Here is a 25,016-nt window from a genome sequence, read left to right as displayed (position 1 = left end):
AAACCATGAATGTGACAATCATGTGTGGCACCAGATAAAACCAAATTATTTAAAATGAAGGGAAATCCTTAATTTGTGTAAGTAGTACAGCTGTTGGATTCAGCAGCTGTCTAGCAGGAGGGTGAGGGAAGGGCTCCTGCTGCAGCCACACCACGCCCCTGGCAGAGCACAGCACACTGAACCCTGTGATGCAGAGGCAGCAGAGGGAGGCTGAACAACACAGAAGAAACAGAAAACACAACAGCCCACTCAAAGGCAGTGCCAGCCACGCCTGCTCTGCACCACAGGTAGAAATCTCTCATTCTTAGTGACTAAATATAGTCCTAATAATTAAAAATCATTTCTTTGGGGCTGGATTGTCAAGTACACCCTGGGAGCTGCTTTTTAAGCAGAGAGCTGACTTGGACAGCAAAGGTTTGCACACCACTGCATTACTGGCTTAGGTAAACAGAGTTAAACTACATCACTTTACTTGATCAAACACAACATTTCCTCCAGCTTATCCATACTGGGAACAATGATTAAAATATTTTGTGCCAAGTTACTAATGAGATGAATGCAATAATTTTACTGTAGGACAACACTTTCTCCACACAAACGTCAGATCAACATTGTAGTATCTAGGGAATGATGGTGACCTTTGATCAGAAATAAAACACCAAAGGGTGGGGATTAGTAAGAAGATTTCTTCCTTCTCTTGTGACAAGTAACTTCCACTGAATCCACCAGGCTGATTAGTTATCTCCCACAATCATTATTAATTGGGGAGGCAGGAGAAATAGTTTCCTGTTCATGAAAACAAAGGGGAAGAAAAAGAAAAAAGAAAAAAGAAAAAAGAAAAAAGAAGGTGTATTTATGTTCCTTCTCTCTCAAGACAAACCCAAATTCTGGACCTAAATTTCAAAAATTTGGAACACCTAAAACCACCACCAGCTTCAGTGGGATACATAAAGACTGCTGGGGTTTTTTTAAATAGTCAGAAAGAGAGAAGGACCTCAAATGGAAAATGGTATTTTAAAATAACCTCCTCAAGACTTTTCCACTTGAGACTTTCCAAAACATGCAACAAGTTGCAAGAAGCACCTAATATGAAGTTCCTAAATTCACAGGCGTACACTTAACTCATCACCAAAAACAAACAAAAAACCGCCAGAACCAAAAGAGGCTGATTTTTCCAACTGATCCTGTATATGTAGAAAGCCTTTTATTGAGCAGTGTTTAGTCAAACAAATTCACAGTTAATATAATGAACAGAACTCAGAGCTTCCCATTACACTTGTAGAAATATCTTTTACCTTCTTCTCTGACAAGTCGTGATCCAGTTCATCTTCAGAATCATCCTCACTCTGCTGCTGTTGCTGCTGCTCCTGCATGTCCTTCATTTTAATCAGCAGCTCTGCCTTTGGTGCAGATGTGCTGTAGTAAGTAGAATTGGTTGTCAGGGAGATGGCAGATGGTGCACTCTGCTCCTCTTTCCTGGGAAAAAGTCAAAACTTTCATTAACTGCCTTGACACCCTAATCAATGAAAAGAAATGAGAATGCTTTAGAGCCATCATTTCACCAAGCAGGCAGGAGGTTCAAGAGAAAGCCATTACCTATGTAAATAAGATAAATAAACACTGTCTGTGAATAAAATTTGTATGAATTCAGTACATGCTCAGCAAAACTGAAATCACGCATAAGATCATACATTATTACAAGAATTGAAATGCATCAAAGATATTGCATCTGGAAATAAAATGGAAAGTTACATTTTACAAAGGAGTGCAAAAAAAAATCCTCAGTGTCATAGACAGTATCCTAATGGATTGGGATAGTACAATATAGGTATTTAACTTTTTGATTAGGGAATCATAAACAAACCTCTTGAGAAGGATACAACTTATCAAATAATTTGTATCAAGAAAACAAAACCCCACAGAACATCAACATGGATGGAATTCTATTATTTTCTTTCTTTGATCTCATTTCCTTATAGGAAATGCCTAACACCCACTTCAAGTCATCTTCATAAATTTTCATCACATAAAAAAGCAAGAATATTGTTCCTTCTCTGTGCAGTTACTAGACTGGATGACGTTGGTAAAATACAAAATCATGATGAAATGACAAAATTTAATTATTTCTTAAGTTGTCAAAAATTGGCTTTCAGGCAAGTCTTGTAAATCTTTCACAATTGTACAACACTGTTTCTGTCATTAATGGTATTATTAATAGTATATGCTTGACTACTATTCCATCACAGAAGTCTCAGAAAAGATCCTCAACAGAAGGAAGACTCACCTCCAGCCCCCATGGAATACTGACACACTCTGGATAGAAGCTTACAAGGACATACCAGCTTACAGAAGGTAATACTCACTTCTCTTCTGAAATTTTTGGAGAGGGAACTTTTGGCAGAAGCTTCCTCCGCTGCTGAGCTTCCTCTAGGAGATGTTCATCTTTAGGGAATATACCCACCATCAGATCCATTGTTGTTTTTATTTTCACATTAGGATCTAGAATGTCTGCTAGAGATTTATCTCTTCCCACAATCTCTCTGGCGAGTTCTTCTGACTTCCAGTCTTCAAAGGTCTTTTCTTTGGCCTTTACGTAGCTGGATGCTTGCGTGGCAGCACTGCTGTCCTTCAAGTTGCTCCCAGGTTCTTCAGCTGGTTGAGGGTCAGCTGGTTTGGTTCTGGCCTCTGGCTCTGGCTCTACACCTTGCCTGGTGTAAGCACAGAATCGTGAATAGGATTGCTCAGAAGTGCTGAGTGTTTTAATCTGGTCCTTCTCCAAACCACTGGGTAAAGCAGGAGGCTCCATGGTACTCACAAGGCTCTGCCGACTCTCCTTCTCTGCGCTGCTCTCAGAATGAACTATCTTGATGGGAACCATTTTCACTGTGGTATTATTGTCTATGACCCTTTCAATTCTGAAAAATCAACAAAATTCATCCTTAGAAATGGAAGAACCTTGAATCTCAATTCATATCTGTCAATCAGAAGGGAAGTCCAAAAAGACAGATAAGAGTGAGGTAATAGACTATTCCTAGCACTGAACCTCAAACCGTAAATCTACCTGTTCTTTTCTGCCCACAAATTTTAAATAGTATCATTAGTTCATTTGTAGGGTATCCTACCATCAGCCTTGTACAATACTCCTGATACAGGATTTCTGTTTGTTTCCATCAACATGAGGGTCCAATGTCAGCAGTCAGGCCCTGGATTTCAGACAGCTCTGCTGAACCACCTTTTACCCCTGTGCTGCCGCAGGCATAGAGGAAAACGCACCCTCAGCCCATCCTCACTGCCTCACACAGACCCAGCAATGCCCTCCTTGCCTTTTGGCTGAGCTGCCTGGGGAGTCTGTGATGCCCTCACATCAATTCTCAGCTCTTCCAAGGGAAGAGACAACAGGCCAGATGGGAGCATCCCACAGGCTAGGTTTTTGCTGAGCTACAGGAATAACAAAGAATCACACATGGGAAATCTGGAAATCATTCAAAACTTAATTACATGGTTAAAAAAATCTTCATTTATAAAATTTCACATATGACATAGAAGCTTAATAAATAGATCCCACCATAGCATCCTAGTTTTCCACTTAAAGAAGAAAAACAGCCATTGAAAAGGATAATATACAATTCTGAATATTCTTTTTAAGAGAAGCTTGTAGCAGAAGTTCTGTACTGCATAGCACAAAGGGCTACCTTAGCCATTCAGTAAGGAAAGCTATTTAAAGCAGAGGCTAACAGATGTTTAAACTGGACAATAACATGTTAAATAACATTACAGAAACATCTGTACTGTATGTAAACCATATAAGAAACTGAAGTCTAGTTTAGTGGTTCTGAGTTTGCAAAAAGTTTAAAATTATTGTCATAATGTGGGTTTGGAACCTCTACAGCAAGGAAAGGAACATTGCCTACTAGCTAAAATATCTGGTTTCATCTGTCTGGGTAGCTTGCTGCCTTTGAGATAAGTGACCAAGACATACTACAGCTCTTGTCCTCTAAGTGTGGGTGTGTCACTTTCCTTAAAATAAGCTTATACTTTTGTACTGTTGGTAACAGCAGAATCTGTTTCACTCGACATTTTTCAGAAGTTTTATCTTGTATTTTAATGGTATATTTGGTTCTGAATGAACATGCAGCCCTCCAGTAGGTATTTAGTGCTTTGTGGACATGCTTTGACATACTGATCCAACTCCGGGGGCAGGTTATCCAGCCCATGCTGAACCTCCCCACTCCCATTTCATCAGGCTGTTTTCATTCAAGGGGACTGTCATTTTAAAGAGCTCACTTCTGTGCCCACTGCTCAGGCCCAGCTCCCCACCTGCAGACTGGGACTCTCCTCCTGACTGCAGCAGAGCTGGGCAGTGCCCAGCCACCACCCCCTACCCTTTCTTTTGCTTATTTTACTTAAAGCCCACACATTTGAAACTCCACTAACATGTGAAGAGGAAGATATTTTGGAATTTGGGGGAAATATAAGATGAACGCATAAATGTATGGGAGGTAACTGGAAAAGAAGTGAGCTGAGTGGAATTCTTCACCTAAAATGCCCAGCATCTGTTTTGAGACTTTTGAGTACATTCCTCTCAGCCTAGTCAAGGATTTTTTCCAGAAACTTAAGTTATCATTAAATTGATTGCTTTAACTAGAAGCAAAGACAGTTCAACACCAGGTGCTTCAAAAATTCTGTTTCTGCAATCACTACCCTCCTGATTTCTGAAGGTTTTCCATTTGTGGACAGGCAACATGAAATTTTGACTTGTAGCAACTCTGCTTCAGAGTGGACATTCTAAAGCTTCAACCCAACCAACAGTCTCTCCTTGACTTGAGTTTAGGTTTAGTGGAACTCTGTTGATGCACTCTTTTCAGCTTTGTTGTTGCTAAGTAGCTGTCTTTGGCAATAGCTGGGTTATGTACACCATCAGTATTTGCCCCACACACATCATTCTGCCTTAATCACTGCAAGAAACCCTGCACACACACTCACTCTGGCCTGCTGATGAACAAGACACTTTTCTTTAAAGAGTACAAAAGCTATGAGCTAACATCATCAAACATGATGTTAGCTGCCCCTAGCATCAAAGTGGCATGTCCAAATGCTCCTATGCAAGGAGCCAATAGAAAAAATAAGCCAAATCTGATTAACTATGTATTAAGGTAAATCTACTTAACATATTTTATGAAATAAATACCATATAGAAAGTTCTGAGGTATGGCTGCCACACTTGTCCTTTTTGGCTGAACCTGTTTTAGTGAGTAATTTAATTATTAACTGGGGACAATACATTGTGTGCAAAAAAAGAGCTGTCTGGGCCTAAGAATTTTAAACATTAGCAAAAGATTTGCAGGGTAAGTATTTTACCATTCAGATATGGGCATATAATTAGGCACACCTCACTGCTCATTTCAACATTAAAGCTTAGCAAAAAGGAAGGACAAATACAATTGGCTTTCTACGCATCTTTCATATCTGTTCATAAAGTAATACATTAAGGAAGTCAAAGCAAAATATTAAGGAAGTCATTACTGCCATCTACCTTAGCACATGGATTCTAGGGTTCATACCACATATTGCACTTTTCATTGTAAATTATATTATTACTTCATGTTAAAAACACTGCAGAAGGAAATCTCGTTTTTTCCTCCAGTTGTAAGAGGAAAAACATCAAGGCCTATTTAGGAAAAAAGTGATTCATGTTTTCATGTCATAAGGCAAAATGGAAAACAGCCTGAGTTTGTTCAACCATTTACATTAGAGTAAAGCCATGCCAACTGTTTTTCTCACAGATGCAACCTCTGCATGAATTCAGCTTAGAGGTTTTGTTTTCATTCTTTAACCATGAATTATAGTGCTGAAGGATTTATGAAAACCAAGATTCCTGAGCTTCCTGGAAGAGTTTGTTATCTTGTGGGAGAATAACCTTTTATGATGTTAGCCGCATATGACAGATGCAGCAATCAATTAATTTTAGTCAGTTGTCTAATTCTGGGTTTATCTACCCTGGGAAAGGACTGACAATCTTCTACAGAGTGTTCAGTCCTTGTCAACATAAAGTGTTGAGGACCTCTCCACAGAAAACCTGAAGTGCCACATTTCACTGTAAAAGCAACACAAACCAGTCATGATTTGGCCAGTGTATATTACTCTGGGTGTTTTCACAAAAGATGTTCTCACAAAGGATCCAGCTTCCCTTCCCACATCTGCTTTGTCCCTCCCTACTCTGATTCATATTTACATACAGACACAGGTAGAGGAAATAACAGGGACTTTTCTGACTTTGCCTGTACTGTCAGAGGAAAATCTCTCAGAACCCTTCCCTTTCATTTTCTACTACCAGGTGTAGCACCTGGGCAGCACACATCAACTAAAGAAACCACAGACATTAGGAAGGACATTAATGGTACCAAAATAAGTTTCACACAAGCCTGTGGTCTCTAAAATATGCTGCAACGGCTCAATGCTTAATGAAATTGAAGGATGTGTAAAGAAAATGGACAACCAATAATAAGGTTTAATTGGGAAAAAATATTAATAAAATAGTAAAGGAGTTACATCTACTACCTGGCTGGGTTCTCATCCTGTAGGGACACAGGAGGTTTATCAGTGAGCTTCTGTGGTGCAAACTGGGGAGAAGGGGACCTTGATGACTCCATGCCAGGTTTCTGAAGATACCGATACTTGGAAGACTCAGACTTAAGGTGTGTTTTTTCTTCTAAGTACTGACAAACATTCTCTGTGGATGACACTTGCTGGAGCTGCTGTGGATTAGCACTCTTCAGTTTTCCACTGAAAGCTGCAGGACTCTGACTGAGAGAGGATTGACTGGCAAAGATTTCAGCAGAGCTGGGGGATGAGGACACAAAGGGCTGGCTGGCTGCTACCAGCAGAGATTCAGAAGAGGTGCCGAGAGATGGTGCAGAAATATCTGGCCTCCTGTATTTATCTCTTTTAGGTGGTGGTGGCCTCTGAGGAGCAGATCCTCGCTTCTTGTTCAGCAGCACTGGCTCTGTTCTATGGTTTTCGTCTCCTTTGCCCCAGGACTGACAGGAGTGGTTCTCGTTCAAGGTCTGTGGCTCAGAGTAGGGCAGGTGAGGCAGGCTACAATCCTTGTTCCTCTCATTCACATTTTCCTGAGAGTATCGGTAGTCACTAGGCAATGTCCCAGCCCTGCCCCGACTCTCATGAGGCAGAACTGTAGGTTCTTGCACGTGCAAAGGCCTGACAGAAGACTTCCACTTGCGGCCTAAATTCTGGTCCAGCTGATCACTCTTCTCTTGTGGGTTTTCCCTCAGGGCCCCTGTGTCAGCTTGCCTAGAGGAAAGAACATGCTTTTAGTATGCTGCTGATTTATTTCCTTCCGTGCAAGGCCAATCCCCCAGCTCAAAAAGCTTGAACACTGAGATCACATCCAACACTGAACATCAACTCCTCCAATCTATGGCAACTGTATGGGACAAAAACATCCCCTCATGTATGGGCACACATGGTGTACCTAATCTAACGTGATGAGTCAAAACATAATGTCAGGCTAAATTAGGGTATGGAGTGCCACAGGACATGACACAACCTCTGAGTAACCCGAGGCGCTGCAGTGTGCACAACTTAGTTAAATGCACAGCCAAATGGCCAAATGTTGGCAGAAAACAAAACTGTCTCCAGAAGAGGAATTCTAATACTAAAATTTATCTTCTTGCTCCAAAGTCAGTAACAAAGTGTGTGAAACACATTTCTTATCTAGGTGCAATAATACTTCAGTAACATTTCTAAATGTAAACTGAATACCAGGAACTTTAATTATGAATCCAGAGGTTGAATTTTTATGTGTCTGCTGAAAAATTAAATGAGCGCAAACAAAATGTGTACTGAAACTAAAAAAATTGGGAAAGGGAAAATTAGTATCTCCTGAATTAAGGCAGAAAAGGAAATTTAGAAAGGATAGTATTCTCCAGTCAGACTTATTTTAGGGTTGAACTTCTTTTGCCCTGTCAGCACAAATGACAAACAATGGCTGAAAACGCCGTATCTTATCCTAAATGTTTATCTAAATGTTTTTGAATTCAGTTTCACACTCTCTGTCTCTCTAGTTAGGAAACAGCCTTTCACAGTTCCATGCCTGTCCTTTGCCACAAGACACGTAGTGCATTTGTGCTCACCAGATAAAGACCAACTGGGGAAGCAGCAGAAAGCAGGAGGAAAGTACCTCTGGAGCCCCGAGAGGAAAAGGGTTTGCTCTCTGCTTTAAAGGAGGCTGAAGAGACACTATGAGCTTAGAAAACAAGCTGCAACACAGAAGTCAAAGGCTTCAGAGAGCTATTAATGCCAGTTACACTACTGACAGTGCTGGTGTCTATATTTTTAAACAGTAATCCTGTAGTCATGCACTGCCCAAGCCTTCCTTTGAGGTGACTGTGAAAAAGGCATCTTTCCCAGCCTATTTGTAAAACAAGGTTGACTTGAATTTTTCAATGTAAACACATTACTGACATCAGTGTACCAGTTTTGAGAATGTCTACAGGCAGTTAACACCAGCATGTAGGAAAAAAAAAATGAGATAAAAGCACATAAAATAACTATTAGCTTGAAATCTATTATAAATTCAAAAAGAAAAAAATTTGAGTAATTACACACTGCACTACTATTTTAATTAATTAATTAATTAGATTTTAAATTAAATATTGTGGAAAGATGACTAATAACATGTGGATTCCCAAGAAAGTCACATACACAATCTTTCTCTCATGTGAAGTGTTAAACCTTAAAATTCTACTTTAACTGGTAAATTCTAACATGTATTAGGAGATTAGTATTGTTGTCCTTCAGGTCCCTTCATATTTGTCTCACCTAAGAGTAGCTAGTTTAGACAACTTCAAATTGTCTGACAAATTCAGAGTCAATTCAGATTTACACAACAATGTTTATTGACTCCTCTTTTAACAGTAGATGAAGGACAGTTTTGTGAAGTAAAAAAATGTACAAAAGGCTAGAAAGACCAACACTATTCAAATTTGGTTCCGTGGCATCTTGGCATCTCAAGAGTCAGCTCATTTTCCCTAGTGAGTTCAATGTAAGCAGAACCAGGTCCATAAGTAGATCCACTAATTTTAATGGAAATATTTACCAAATGAAAACTGCAGGCCTTACATATGAAATATTGTGTTTAAACCAGCATTGTTCATTGTCTAGATAACCTGTGAACAGCACAATTTTCTCCTCATTAGCCCATGCAAAAGCTCCTCAGGCCTCCCAATGCACCTTCACATCCATAAGCCATAACAAAAACCAGTGCAACAGATGCTCTCACATACACAGAAAAATCAAGGGTATGACAAGATGTTGCAAAGACACCAATTACATGCATTGCCTCAGCCAGTTTGCAAAGTATACCATGAACTCTGCATGCACATTAGGACTGTGAGTGCTGGTGGAAGTAAACAGGACAGAGAACACCACCAATCTGACACCTGTGCATATACACAACATGTAACCAATATATTGGGGTGTGTGTATATATACAGTACTCTGGCTCAGAAGCAATGACCGCTCTAGCAGTCCTATCATCTTCCAAAACTGAGCAAAAGGACAAGGTATTACAGCAGAGAGAAATTTGCAAACATGGAGATAAACTTCAGAGATTACACACATGACTTCATACAGCTTCCACAAAATTAATTAAATTTTTTTTCACACAAAATGGGTCTGAGGAGAGGTGGTGGCTACATTCAACACTGAAGCTAAATGGCATTCAGTGTGAGTGTGTCATCATGCAAAACATGCTCATTACATTATTTTGGAGAGATGTAAGCTTACTGTTCAGAAAGGAGGAAAAGAAAATAAGCTTCAAGCCCCAGGAGAACACAGTGGCAAGAACCTGCAAAGGTGTTACATTATTATCAATACTGAGAAGTCCACTAAACTGCTTGCTATCTGTCAGTGCATCATGTAATCATATCCCCAGAATACAACTGGTTTGGAAATGAGGCCCATAGGATTATGCAAAGATAACATACCACTGAAAGGAACTCATCATTTATAACCAAACATCACCAAGTGAGAGACACAGAACAGTTTTAAACCATCTGAAAACACAATTGATATAATTACTATTTTCATTCTAGATAACAAACCAGCCAACATCAAAAACATTAAACTCTTAGCTCTATCTTCAAACCCGAAGCTCCCCCAACCCCATAATACAATGCCACAATTACCCAAGTTGAACGAGCCTTTCTGAGACAACAGAACCAGGAAAGTTCACACCACATTCCCCACCCCAGCACGGCACATCACAGCTTTCACTGCCAGACAACTTCCACCAGCCACTTAACCCGAGCTGCAAAGGAAGTGTAATTAAGACTCTTATGCTATTGCTACAAAGTGGTATTCAGTAAGGATGAGTCTCGTACAGGAGTCTAACATGAGCCTTTTCTATTGCACTTGTTATTAGTATTTTGCTGTAGGAGCTTTCATATCTAAATGGCAGGAGGCAGAAAACCAATGTATTCTTCTAACTGAAAAGAAGGAATTGCTTCATTACATAAACCAGTCCTTCACATTTTTGAGGAGCTCTCATTTAGCAGAGGGCTCAGCATTCCCTGAGGGGGTCTGTGTGGAGAGACAAGAGGCTGAGCACTCATAGTGAATGCAGGAGGAGCTCTGCTCTGTGTCTTGCACTTTCCCAGTGGCCAGAGCCACACCAGCATCACTTACTGCAGTGGGGGTGGGAATGTGGATCTCCACAGTGGCACGAATTATTTTCTACCTAAATGGACAAGTATATCTCTCAGTTTCCTTCTGGCTCCATTAGCTTGGAGCATACATACTCAAGACTGAAATGTAAAGGTCATGTAAATACTAAGCTGGGCAAAAAACTCCCAGGTCTCATCCCCAGCCTGGACACCTCCAGTCCCCTGAGCAATAATACAACAGGCTATTCTAGGAAACCAGAGAGAGGTAACAGTAATGTGAGCTCTTACATAAAGGTTAAACCATATACACACATACATACATTAACAGGAGCCTGCCAGTGGAGTCAGTGAACATTTACAAAAATGAATCATTACGTATAGATGCCTATCAGAAGAATAACATTTTTGGTTGCCATGAAAAACAACTCCAAATCACTTTCTTCATTTGCCCCATACTCAAGATTTGACAAAATCTGTATAGAGATAGAATGATCTGATCAAATGTTGTGCCGCAATAAATGAAAGGGATTTCAGCAAACTCAATGTGTTTGATTTTTATCCTTCTGATTTACAGTTTCTTGAGAACACTTCAGGCCAACCCAAACAGTGCCACGAGACACTCCAACTTCAAAATCCCAGACTAGATAAGTTTTGCAAAAATGCATTAGCCAACATTTGAAAAATGTATCATTTGTTAAAGATCTGACCTCTGTGCAGAAGTTTCACCATAAAACATAAGCATGGTTATGTAACCAAAGATATGTCCTACACTAACTCACTGGCAAAGGAGAGCAAATGGAGTGGCTGTTTCTGATTTAATTTAAATTCCTTTTTAAGAACTACAAGCTACACTGGAAAGAGGCCTTCATACCTGAGTATGACTCCTCCATAAAAGTCCTCACCCTACAAAAACAAACACTCTCAAAATCAAGGCCACAGTTTTGCAGTCCCTTTAAAGTGACCTTATGCAGATACTTTGCCAAAAGAGGCAGTCTCCTTCTTAGACACTTTGAGCTTTTTCTTCCTGCTCTTTTCAGCGTGCTAGCAGTAGGAATTGTACAGCCCCATAGAAAACTGGATCAAGGATCTGACCTGGCTTGAAACAGATAATTATGTGGCTTAAAGCAATTGGAAAATACTGTCTTTGCATACAACAAGATCCTGTTTATAGGCACAGCTCTTGCCAATACCTTTTAAGCTATGAACTTTATGTGCTGAAACTATGTTTTCATTGTGCATTTGTCTGGCACGTGGCACACTGGGATCCAAAAGCACTTCTGCAATAGTCCACAAAAAAGGGTAGTTTCTTCTACCCAGTATAGTTCTGCTTGAGACAACACAATGCTATGTAATTAGAATGAGGTACATAGGGCAAGACTGTTGGAAATTCCAAAAAAAAACTGAGGTCTAATGTCACATTTTAATCCATATTGATAAGCACTAACTAATGCATGATAAGTGTCTTCCATAATTTCAGAAACTTTGAAGGTTCAAAGGCATCAGTTCCCCCAAGGGGTGGCAGCTGGGAGCCAAGTGGGATATGCTGGGCTGTCTCAGGTCTCATTAGATACCTGTGTTTAGCCAACTGTTGAGCCAATTTAGAATTAAACCTGAGTTCTCTGTGGACTACAAATTGACTCAGTATTTCACTTGCACATAGATGTCTCCCTTCTATTAGTTATCTGAATCCTCATCTGAGTTCCATATCCTTTTCTTTCAGAGGGTCCAGGACAACTTAAGCCCTTAAATTGGTTTTACTATTGCAATATTCAGGAGACACTGACAATGCAAACCCACAATTTGGACATGCAATACCAGGGCAATTATTTTACCATTTATTTTTCTGATGAGCTCTCTATCTGCCAGCACTACTGAGTCAGTACAGCACACACTATCCGTCAGGTAGTGACACATGAAGCATATCCCAAAGATGCTAAATGAGACCTTTATCAAACTACTTAGAAATCTTTAAAGATAAATGGAGAGGATAAAGAACCTTCTAAAGAACCATGGTGCCTGCACCCTAACAGTCATGCCATGAAGAGGCACAGCATATAAGCCACTACAAAGAAGTGGGGCTGTCCACTGCCTTGGTCTGAAGAGACAGATGATGGCTGCTAGTATCCAAGAAGCACTACTGAAGTAAACAGTCCTAAAACCAAAGCACGTGTTAACATGAAAAGAATAATGAATACTGAATGATGAGAGAATGCTTTCTCTCTCTCAAGGGGAACAAAAAAAGGCCTGTCAGAAGACAACTGTAGCAAGGTATTTCAAAAAGTATATCCCAGAGCACATCACTGGTGCACTACAACCCGTTTATCATGGTGTGAGTCTTGGTTTTTCAATTCTGTCTCTGAAAGCCTGTTAACATTATCTGTGCCTCAATGGCAGCAATCTGTTTAGTCAGTCACACTAAATACAGCTTAGTTGTTGCACCCAATGTGATAAAGCAAAATGTCACTCTACCTTAACAACCCCTGCATTATCACCTGGCTTTATCACAGAATGAAATACGATAACAGACACTGCTTGCCAGTCCATTGATCCCATCAGAATTTCTCTCCTGTCCTGCCTGCAAGGCAACGTACACACTGCAATGTGTTTTCATCTCTCATTCTGTCTCTCTAAAAATATTACCTATTTCCCCATGAAAATCAGAAATAAATAAATAACAGAACATATCCACTCTAATTCTGCAGTAAATAAACAAAGTTATGTTGATGGATGAATGTAGGCCAGTCACGGGTAACAGCAAAAGACATAGGCCCTTAACAGAAATAAAATCTGATTAAAATTATATTTCTTATAGCAGCAAAATGGTCTTTATGCAGAAGGGAAGAATCTTGTGGGAAAAGGCAGAGGGAGGATGCTTTCCTTTCCTTAGTTCAGAAAACAAAAGCCCCTCCTCCACTCTACAGCCATCAAAAATAAATGATAAAAGATAATTTTTATGGCTGTATTCTTATTGCTTTATCTATTGCATGCCTCTCCTAACACACAGGGGATTACCTGCATGGAATTAAAATTACTTAAACTCAAGTCAGCCAGTTAATGTGTTCAGTACTTACACACTGAATTCAATCATCAGAATATCCCAACAGTATAACGAGAACCATCATATTACACAAATGGCAACCATTGCAGAGACAAAAGACAGTATTTTCCAACACTGCTAACAAGGAAATCACAGTCACATTAAAAAAAAGCTCAAAGGAGAATGATTGTTTTGTCAATTTACTAAAAACCCCCCTACATTCCAGTTGCCACTCCTTTGATTTTTTTTCATTTAGACTTTTTTGTCCTGATAATGCTGTTGCTATTTTCTTGTTATTACTACTGAAAACAGCTGCTTGCAGCTGAACAAGAATTAGGTAACAGAAAACAAGCTATAAAATAAAACACTTTGTGAATAACAACTAGGTCACCTGGGATTATCAGGCATTCTCTCATCAAAAAACCCCACATAACTAGCTCATCTCTAAAGAAAAAAAAATCCTAAACCAGTTATTTTAATTAATTAGCATGCACATGCACACATTTCAACAGCCATCTTTTCACTCTGAGCCACACTCACCGCTTGCTTCTAATAGTCACATCCAATTCTCTTACACTCCCAGCTAATAGCTCCTGCTGCTGTGGAAAAGGTCTTCATGCAAGCCTGTACTCACAGTAACAGGCTTGCCAGGCAAATAACAAGATGAAAAGCTCTTGCACCACCCCTAGCCGAGAGGAACCCCGAGCCTGGCACCCTGAGCCACAACAACAGCACTGCAGCCCTCAGCCCAGAAAACAAGTATTTTCAAAAGGCACTGCCTTCTAATTCCAGTGTACATGATGCCAACTGTGAAAACAAAAGCTGCTAAAAACAGCGCGTGTGTGTGAGCATATGCACAGAGAGCATCTTAGCTGGAATTAACTCACGTTTCCCCTATTCTCCCAACCCATGAGCAAACAGAGCAGTCGACTGCACTAAGCAAAATAAAATTCTGTACCAAGCACTGCATCGTTGCTAATTCGCTACTGTAGCTTCTGCTGATACAGGCAGAAGATGCAGCCTGTGCTCAAAGACCTGAAGAACAAAAGAAATACTGTATGAATTAATGCTGCAAATTTCTGTTCAGAACTGACAAAAAATGGTACATAAGGCACACACCTCTAGCCATTTCTTTCATGCCTTAACACTAAAGACAAGACAATCTTACCAGGATTTACAGCTTTTCACCCATATTCACTGCATATGTGAGCTTTGCATCCTTGCAAATGTGCCAGCCAGTTTGAAAGCCTTGCAGAACTGAATCTGTCTCAACCTCTGCGTCTCATTTACTGTAACACAGAGGATTTTCAAAGCCATGCCTCACAACAGCTGGCTTGTTTTTGCCTGCTTCCTATGATTGACAAGTTCATACAAGCTCTGTCAACTTTAACCTTGATAAGTGAAGGCTTAGTCTGTATTGTACGTTACATCACCAGAAACTTCTGACCTCAGGGAAAAGATCTCAGAGACTTCAAAGCTTTTCCTTTCCCCCACCCCCACCCCCTGGATTTGCTTATTAAAAAAATAATAAATAAAACAAAACGTAAAAGTCCTTTAATTTTTTTAAAGGTTTTCATTTGTGACAATCATGATCTGCATTTCCACAACTACAGCTCTGCAAGTTTTATCTATTTACAATGATTTTAAAAGATCAGTGTGTTACTAGGTTCCTTTCTGAACAACACTCAAATAACCAAGTCTTTAATTTTAGAGGAGAGTCTTCATCAACAGCCCTCCAGCCTGATTTTTTTTGCATGTGTTGTGTGCACAGGCGCCCTCTCTTGCAGGAGATTCTGCAGGGAAAGAACTGAATGCTTTCATGCTGCATGAGCACATTGCCACCCCCAATTCCATCTTTAGAAGGAATTGTGGCTTTCATCAGAGAGCAAAGCTCAAGCTCCTTTCAATTTTTCTACAAGAACACATTAAAGACTTAACAGAGAAGTTGTGGATAAGGTTTCAATATGTATTAAAAGATAATTTTAAAGATGATCACTTTAAGAGGAAAATGTTATTTAAAATGTACACAACAAATTCACATAGAGCAGTTAGATATCCAGTTAATAACCTCCCCTAAAATTTTTCTGCCTCCGAAAGCTGCCTATTTGATTTCAATAGAGAGAATGATTTCAAGAAAAAACACCAATTTACATAATACAACACAACTGGTTAACAGACTGCAGCAAGTCTGGCTGGCCCATGCAGAGAAATGGAAGCTACAGCTGCCACGTTACTTTTTAGCACAAAACTTCACTCACATTTACTGCCATAAACAGTCTCCTGTGTGACAGCAAACCATAACCATGTTGCCTAAGGGCTTATTGCAGAAAGCGAACATTTCACAGGCTAGCTTTTACTATCAGAACATCATAAAGCCACTCCATATGTCAGAAATGTATGAATTGCTGCACTGAGGAGACAAATCAGTCACCTATTTCCAATTAGGCTTTTCATCAAGTAACTTAAGGGAAAATAAAATCTACAGTGCATCAGTACATGATGCTTTTATGACTATAACCACTGGAGACTATATCTTACATTAGCTCTAAATCTCCGTACTCAACTGTTGTTATCATCAACAGGGCTACATGAAGATAGCTGGATTTCAAGCAGAGCAACTAAAATGCATGTCTTTAGATGGTTTTCATTCTAATCCTCTTTCCAGGGAAAGCAGTAAAATCAAACTAGAATACAAAAACGAACAAATGCATGCAAATTTCTCTCTGTTTCTCTGTCCACCAACACTTTTGTGTGTTGTTCTTTCACTCACTCCCAATTTCAGAATCATTTGGACTTCTTCCAGCTACTCATGCTTGGTAACACCATTAAGGGCAAGGGAGGAAACTTTTGGTAAGAATAAACTACCCTTCAACACTTCCTTTTATCAGCCAGTGATGGCCTTGCATACCCCTAGCTGTCACTGCATGCCCTGTGAGGAGAACAGATGTGCCAGGAGCAATTAAAGCAAAAATATCTTTACTTGGTAGCAAGAAGCTGCTAGTAGAAAAAAAGGGTATCCCCTTTTTAAGAGATGGGATAGCCATCCTCAATCTAGAAACAGGGATTCAAAGATCACCTGATCAAGGTAGAGGGAGAGTCCACATTTTCAAGGAGGTGGATGGGGGAGAAACAGAGCTGTATCACTGCAGAGTATTGTAAAACAAGCACAGGTTTTGGAGGCAGTCCAGCAGCCATTTAATGAGATCCATCAGCTGCTGGTGAGTGGAGCGTCTCACCCATCTGCAGGACGCACACCTGAGAGCTGCCGGCTGACTGCTGCCAGCAGAGTGAGGAATAGGGAGGCAGTGGCAGGAGCCTGCAAGTTTTAACAATTTCATTTAGCCACAACCAACCCCCAAATCCCAAAATAATGCATTTGGGATGCTTATGAAGATGCCCACACATCTCCCAGTTCAACCAGCCTGAAAGTTTTAAAATGGACAACAAGAGGAAGAAAAAGGCTACAAGTGGGACAATTTATCATGCAACTTCTGCCTTGATCCTGAGGTATGAGAAGAATCTGGTTCAAATCTTTGCTATTTGAAAAGCTACCCTGTGCCAGTGGCCATATGCATTTAGATAAATCTTTTTTGGAAGATTAAGAATCCACACAGTGGTATTCTATTTTGAAAAGGGCATTTACATACATGAGATGAATATTTTTTAAAAGAACAAGCCAGATGGTATAATGCTAAGAGGTAACTTGCAACTGAAGATACAATATATGAAACTCAGAGGAAATGTGTAACACCTACCAAAACATCCAACCACCATTCTTCCTTCCCTCTCTCTGTCCCCTTCAAAGGTTGAATTAAATAGCAATTAAAAGGAACGTCCACCAGAAAATTTAAGTCCTACTCAAATGAGGAAAATCCATAACTAATCTAGTAAAGTAGATGTATAAGCAAAATATGGTAAATAAAGAAATTTTAAAAGAAAAGCTGAGGTACAAATCCTTAAGGGTGTTAGGACAAAAGAAAAGAAAAAAAAAAAAAAGGGCTGCAGCAAAAAATTGATTCAGTCTCCCCTTCATAACTCCACAAGCAAAAAATAATCTTTGCAGGAACTATTCTCAGATGCTGTACACCATTAAAAGTGGGTAGTCATAAGCTACCTAGGCCAAATGACAATCATCTGAAACTTCCCCAGGAAACTGCTGAACTGGGATCTGTGATGCACAGCTACCCATTCCTCTAATACTTGGACAGCTGCTTGAGCACAGTGACACACCCAGTGTTGGGGAAGGGAAGGTGTGAGGGTGCTGAAGAGAAAGAATGAGAGAAAGAGCAAGAATAAAAAAAAAAGCCTCATCATGAATCTGGAAAACTTCAGAATCATAAACTTAACATCTGAAATAAGCAAAAAAGTAGAAATTTCCTGAAGAGATTCAGCAGCTGAACTAATGAGTAAAAATGACAAAGAATAATTTGGGCATATGTAGAAAAGATGTGTCTTGGATGCACCACCAGTCTTAGAAAGAGTCACTACACATAGGGACAAGAGTGATTTGGATCACAGGGACTTTGGCTTTTCAGATGAGTTAGAAAATTTAATTTTATCTCACCTGAGGCTCTTAAAATTTGGCTCCCATGAGACAGAGTCCTCACTCATCTTACCACATCATTCACATCAGAATCCATTAGATATAGATGATTCACAAAAGGGGTGAAAAACTAGGTGACAGCAGTTGCTGATGTGAGAAAATTATTCAGATTTAATAAATGCAAAGTAATCCACAGGAGAGATTCCTGTACCTCACCAACAAATACAATGATGTAGAACAGAAATTACTGCTATACGAGAAGGAAAAGCTGAATTTCACATACAAGCCTCGTACTTCACAGCAGTAAAAAACTAAACAAAACCCCCAAAATAAAACAAAGCTCAAAGACAGACAGACCAGCAGAGGCTTGACAAAATACCCAGCTGCATGGCTCCTGGTTTGCCCTGGTTTTCTGTTCTGCCCCCAAGCATCTGCTACTGGCTCACAGAGAAAAAAACTGCTTAGGTAGACCTTTGGCCTGCTTTTAAGCATCAACATCCATCAGCTGCCATCATGTACCAGGTGATTCAAGGTTCCACTGTCCCAGAGTGTGGTATTTATATATCTGTTGTTATATTTATATATCTGTTAATTATCTGTCACAAACAGCAGTACACTGAAAGGACATAATGGTTCATGGCAATGAAGCTTGTACTAATTAGAAGTATTCACAGAAACCTAAGGAAAATGAAAGGTTACAGGAGATTTCTCATATATGAATAGGTGCTGTTCTATGAATAGAGTGATGTAGTCATATATGAATAGATTGCTCTCATCTATATGGACAGGAAGAGCTACAGTAGGTTTTTCCCATTTTCAGACAAAATACAAACAGCCCAGACTGTACTGTGTCATTGCTCTATGACACACACAATGACATCATTGGCAAAAAAGACTGTTGTGAGAAATGCCTTAATAATCTGTACCTCATGGTAAAGAAATGCTAAGGACATGGACCTGCTGGAGCAAGTCCAGAGGAGTGCCAGGGAGATGATCAGAGGGATGGAACACTTCTCCTGTGAAGACAGGATGAGAGAGTTCAGCCTGGAGAAGAGAAAGCTCTGTGGGTCTTGTTAATACATGTGTGAAATGTTTGCCAAAGTAATTTTTCCACTGATTTCTAAGGAAGCAGTTGCACAAGATCATACTATTTCTTCCTCACATGGAAAAGAGTGGAAACATTTTGCTTACATAACTCTGGTAATGTCTTGGTAAGTCCTACTATGCCTGAAACATACTTGTCCTGCAATATTCAGTCAGAAAAAGCAACTCACAGTTTGACTAGTTTGTTTAACTGCAACAATAAACGAGTAACCTCAGGAAGGTCAAACAGGCCAAGAGCCAGGTTTTGCCCCTGGGTCAGGGCAATCCCAAGGAGAAGTTCAGGCTGAGAATGGACCAAGACCAGCCTTGGGAACAAAAAGTTGGGGGTGTTTGTGGACAAAACGCTCAATAATGACTAGGCAGTGTGCACTCCCAGCTCAGAGAGCCAAATGGCTCCATCAAAAGCAGTCTGGCCAGCAGGTCAAGGGAGGAGATTCTCCCCCTCTATTCTGCTTTTGTGAAACCCCACCTTGATTACTGCATTCGGCTCTAGGGTTCCCAAAAGAAGAAAAACGTGGCCCTGTTGGAATGTGTCCAGAGGAGGGCTACTACTATGATCACACAACTGGAACATCTCATTGAGGACAAGCTGAGAGAGATGGGGCTGTTCAGCTTGGAGAAGAGAAGGCTCCAGGGAGACCTTACAGCACCTTCCAGTACCTAAAGGAGGCTACAAGAAAACCAGAGGGACTTTTCACAAAGGCATGTAGTGATAGGGCAAGGGAGAATGGCCTTAAGATGGAGAAAGGCAGGTTTAGATTAGATATTAGGAAGAAATTCTTTACTGTGAGGGTGCTGAGGCACTGGAACAGGTTATCCAGAGAAGCTGTGGACTTCCCATGCCTGGAGGTGTCAATGACCAGGCTGGATGGGGCTCTGGCCCTTTTGCTACATATAAAACCCCCCAAGCCTTCAAGTCTTGTATATCAGTAGCTCAGTTCCTAGTTAAACTGATCCTAACATTGTGTATTTCCAATTAATTTACACTAATTTAGATGGTGACTAATTTACACCATCTACCACTGTAAATAGGAGGAACCAATTTGTCCAAATGTGTATTGGGGATTGTTGGTGGTTTTTTTCCCCACTGTTAATTAGTCCTCATAGATATGCAAACCCCAGCCCCTATCAATATACCCATTTTTATATGGGTTTTATATGTCTGTGTATATATACACATATATACACACACAAACATCCATATATGCATGATACAAATAAACACATACACAAATGGACTAATGGTCATTTTTAAATTCTTCTCTAACTCATTCAATTCAGAAGTCATAAGGTCACTCACATGCCTGTGTTGCTGAAGGTCTTCCTCCTTGCACAACAATTTGGTGCTGCTCCTGGTGAGCATGGAGCCTAGATATTCACCAGGTGTTGAAAAATCTTCCTTATAAAGAACCTAATAAACTTGGAAACATGTCTATAGGCTCCTGTTTCTGGATTATCAAAGATTTTTCTAGAACATTATACTTGGGCATTTAGAACAACTTAAACATTAAGAAATTATTTTTCTTTTGGTTTTATATTGTCAAGGCTGTTCCTCTGTCTTCAAGAGCTCAACTCAAACAGGAGTAACTACTAAAGTATGAAAACACTGAAAGAAGTATTTTACAGTGTTCAATTAGAGTTGAGTCACACTATAGTCCTGCATGCATATGACATGTACATGCTCTTGGACTTTACACTTATTAAATGTTGAAATATTTTCTGTAGCCTGTGATCTCAGAAACCCTTTTTCACTTTTTGAAGTTATGTAACTTTAATAGGCATCACAGGAACAAATTAATAGAGCTAGGAGTTAAATGTTCTTAGAAAGTAAATAAAGGCAATGGCTGTAAACATCTCTAGTAGATGGCAATCTTAAGAATTAGATCATAAAGCCTGAATCTTTTGATGCAGAATGACTTATGTGTACATGTCATACTGCAGGAAGCCACAGACTACTGGTCAGATCATCCATTTCCCTCTTTAACCTTTTGAAAGTCTTTCAGCTTAGAAATTGTGGAGACTTCTGCAAGGAAGGTAATTATATAACCAGTACAAGTGATTTTACAAATGCAGAAAGAGAGACATGTTTGAAGAAGCACAGACTTTGCATCAGCAAAAAGGTAAGCTTTTGTAACTAATCTGAAATAGAAAGACTGGCATCAATAAAAATAAAAAAGCATCATTTTTTGTTTTAAAGATCAGAAGAATTGTATAATGCTTTTATGCTGTCCTAAAGTTAAGAACATGCATAGAATCACATCAACCCCTCAGTAGAAAAATACTCATCTCATGTTAGATGACTGCATCCCTGTAAGTTCATAACAGGAGTGGTTTGATTCTTCCCCAAAAGATGACAACAGCTGCTATGGACCACTGTTTTCTCTTCCTACAAAAGTAATACCCTAAACTATTAAATACTGCAGTTCAGAAGAATATGTTGCAGCTCTTATAAAAAGGGAGATGAAACAACCTGAATTCATTGGAAACCCTCAGTAATCTCAGAGGGGAAAAACAGAGCTCCAAGATGAAAGAGGTTCACAAACTATCTTCATCAACTCAACATTCACATCCCCCCAGTTTTTCAAAGTAGTGTTAATTCAGGTTTTACAACTGTGTGCTAAAAAAGAACAGCCAAGAAAATACTGTAGCAAAAAGCTCAGGAGAAAAAAAAATTATCAAACATCTTTATTTTTGTTTGTTTGTTTTTAAAAAGTCATTTGCTGGTACAATATTCTAATCCTCTTTCATTGTAGATTCAGTGCATTAAAAAGATTCATATTTCTGATGAAAACAATCAGGGAAGCTGTAAATGGTAAATATTCAAAGACTATTTCAAGTCAATAATTTTTTTTCTTTTCTCAAAACAACTGAAGGGGGGGGGAGTCCAGAGGTACTCTGTAGCATAAGAACAGTCTCCAACCTGGACAAAGCACCCATGAACTCCACAGCTGTCTCTCAGCTTGGGTTACTGCAAATCTCATACCCATAAATGCAAAAGGGCCACTCCTTGTTCAGCCCCATTGCACTGACTTTGGTAGCACAAAGCAACCTTAGCACACAGATCTCAGTAGCACAAAATAACAGCTGCCAGCAAGTTAATCCAAATATAAATTTTAAAAGAGATCATTAAATATGACCATAAGGAAGACCTCAGGTTTGGGTACTATTCATGTTCTAGAATATACTCTGAATTAGGTAGATTTCATAGCCATTTGCAGATTGCTAGATTTTTAAAAAAGAAAACTAAAAGCGTTTAGGGCAGGTCAAAAATTGTAAAATCAATCCATGCCATGAGACCAGTTCCTTCTGAGCACAAGAATGGCTTGTTAAAAAAGGAGCACAGAGAAATATATATTCTTTCCCATAAGGCAACCATTCATTATCACACAGTGGTAGGTCACAACACAGGAATTAAATGCCCAAATGAGGGATTTTAATTAGTTTTTTGAATACAGAAGGCATATCAACCTTCTGCATAGCAATGTTGAGAGAAAGACTGTGAAAAGAGACAATTTCACAAAACCTTCTGTAATGCGGTAAAATGGCCAAATACTACATCTGAAATAGTGTGTCAAAACAGGCTCCAGCAGAAAAAAACCTTACTGCAGCTTGTGCCCAGTCATGTGATTTTCATGGATTCCATGATTATAAAGCAAGAATTGTGCTGCACAAACACTGCTAAAATGCTGGCGTAGGAGTATTATTCACACGCTTTTGTGGCTGGGCTTGGGCGCTGTAGATGGAAATCGTTTCACTTGTCCAGGGATGCTGCCCGCCCGCAGCAGCCCCGCCGCTCCCGGCCGCTCCCGCCCGCCCCTCTGCCTCCCTCCTTCCCTCCCCACGCTGCGCACACACTCGCTGCTCATTTTGGAATCACTACGGTAAGTACAAAGAGCTACAAAACACTAGAAAAACGGGGTGGTCCATCAGCTAAGCCATAAGCAATGCAAAATACAATCATATGAACCCACAAATAAATAGTAACTTTTTACAAGGTTTGATGGTCACAGCTAGAGTGTGTGTTTGCTACAGTTTGTAATTTCCTCTCCCTTGAGAGATTAATACCCCTTACAGAACCGAGGAAAGCCTACAGAGGTTCTTTTTTCCACGGATGGGTTCCCTCTGTTATGAAACCCAGAGCTGTCAGTGTGTGCACAACCTCAGCTCGGCTTCAGCAGCCACAGAATCAGCGACTGCTGAAATCACTGCTTACACCACAATGGGCCAGGACAAGGACAACCCTCAGCATGCTAGACATTTAAAGGAATTTAACTACACTCTCCATAAAGCCACACTTTCAAAAAGAGTTTAAAAACATGGTACATTAATTAAAACATGAATTAACAGAGAAAATTTGAGCTCTTCAAACAGTAAAACAAATTCTAGGGTCTCCTATTCATGTCCTATATTCTGTAAAGGCATAAGAAAAGGAAAGTCCAATTTACAGCACTATTATGTTTCAGAAGCATGCTGTCCTTGCCAAGGATAATAGTGGAAATCTCTTTTGGGATACCTCAGGGCCCCCACCTACGCCCGAAAAAACCTGTAACTATCATTTCATGCACACAAATAAGAATCAACTGCCTCTGAACAAACCATAATATGCTCAACACTCAACAATTTCTTTAAGCTCACACTAGAGTCCCCAAAAATTTCAGTCCCAACATTAATTCTATCATGCACATTGAAGTATGTGGGGAGAAGGAGGGAAATAAGGGGAAAAGGCACTGCAGAAACTCTGAAATCATCACAGCAGAACTTGCAGTTTGAGTCAGGAAAAGATCAGATCAGAGAAATTTGCAAAAAGATTTGTCAACCCCAAATCTTTTAGAGAGAGCAATTAAGAAATACTGTACTTACCTTACAGTACAGTTCCTTTCATCCAGTTTGTTAATGTTAGAGAAAATACACTCCCCATCTTCCTTTAAATCCTCTGCTTGCCTCCTTACTTCAACTGATACTTCCTGAAAGAGGTTTATAGTACAAGTAAGAGACCAAGTCATCATGTTTCACTCTCAAAAAAATCTGTGATTATGGAACCTCTTATTTGTGGCTTTGCTCTGTTTGAATATACATCAAGTCAACAGCACAGCATGTTTTAAGCTTGTTTGGTTTTAAGCAGTACAGCATGCTCTGTGACCTCTCGTGCAGCACTCCCGACCTGGCTGTGCCTGCGTTGCTGCTCTGCTTTGCTGATCTTCAGAAGAGCTTAACATTTATATAAACGTTGGCAACTTCCATTTGGCAAAAACAAACAAACAAAAAAAGAGGCGCAGAAGTTGCAGAAGAGTTGCTCACATTTTAGGAGATGCAAGTATGCACCAGGTTGTGAATCCGCGTGCGTCTCCTTAAGTTTCTCAGTAAAACACCAACAGTACTGTTCCACAACGTTATTATCTCACTATCTTCAAACAACCCCACCCAAAGCACAGCTTTGCATTACAAACACTGAACCTACAGGAAATTTAATTGCGCATTAGCACTGGAATCATCTGAATCATATATGCAAAACAACATCTTTATTTACTTCAGTCTGTTGTAAGCATCTTCAATGCACTTATCACCATATTTTCCAGGTGCCTAAACAGGTGTTTGCTTTTTGCCCCAGGAGGCCAATACTGAACGTAAAGGCACTGACTAATAAACCAGA

The 25,016-nt window shown here is 39.8% G+C and overlaps 1 protein-coding gene across 1 annotated transcript in view; it reads right to left on the bottom strand.

The window, feature by feature from the left end:
• Positions 1-25,016, bottom strand: part of SHROOM2 (shroom family member 2) — a 118,863-nt gene that overhangs the window by 10,411 nt on the left and 83,436 nt on the right. Inside the window, exons 5-8 of the mRNA XM_063392816.1 lie at positions 24,227-24,330; positions 6,559-7,308; positions 2,364-2,915; positions 1,296-1,476 (exon numbers count right to left, since the gene is read on the bottom strand). Coding sequence (XP_063248886.1) covers positions 1,296-1,476; positions 2,364-2,915; positions 6,559-7,308; positions 24,227-24,330 — 1,587 coding nt within the window. The remainder of the gene's footprint in view (positions 1-1,295; positions 1,477-2,363; positions 2,916-6,558; positions 7,309-24,226; positions 24,331-25,016) is intronic.

This window comes from Prinia subflava, chromosome 3 (assembly GCF_021018805.1).
Source record: "Prinia subflava isolate CZ2003 ecotype Zambia chromosome 3, Cam_Psub_1.2, whole genome shotgun sequence".
Taxonomy (NCBI): Eukaryota; Metazoa; Chordata; class Aves; order Passeriformes; family Cisticolidae; genus Prinia; species Prinia subflava.
This window is presented reverse-complemented; position numbering and strand designations above follow the sequence as displayed.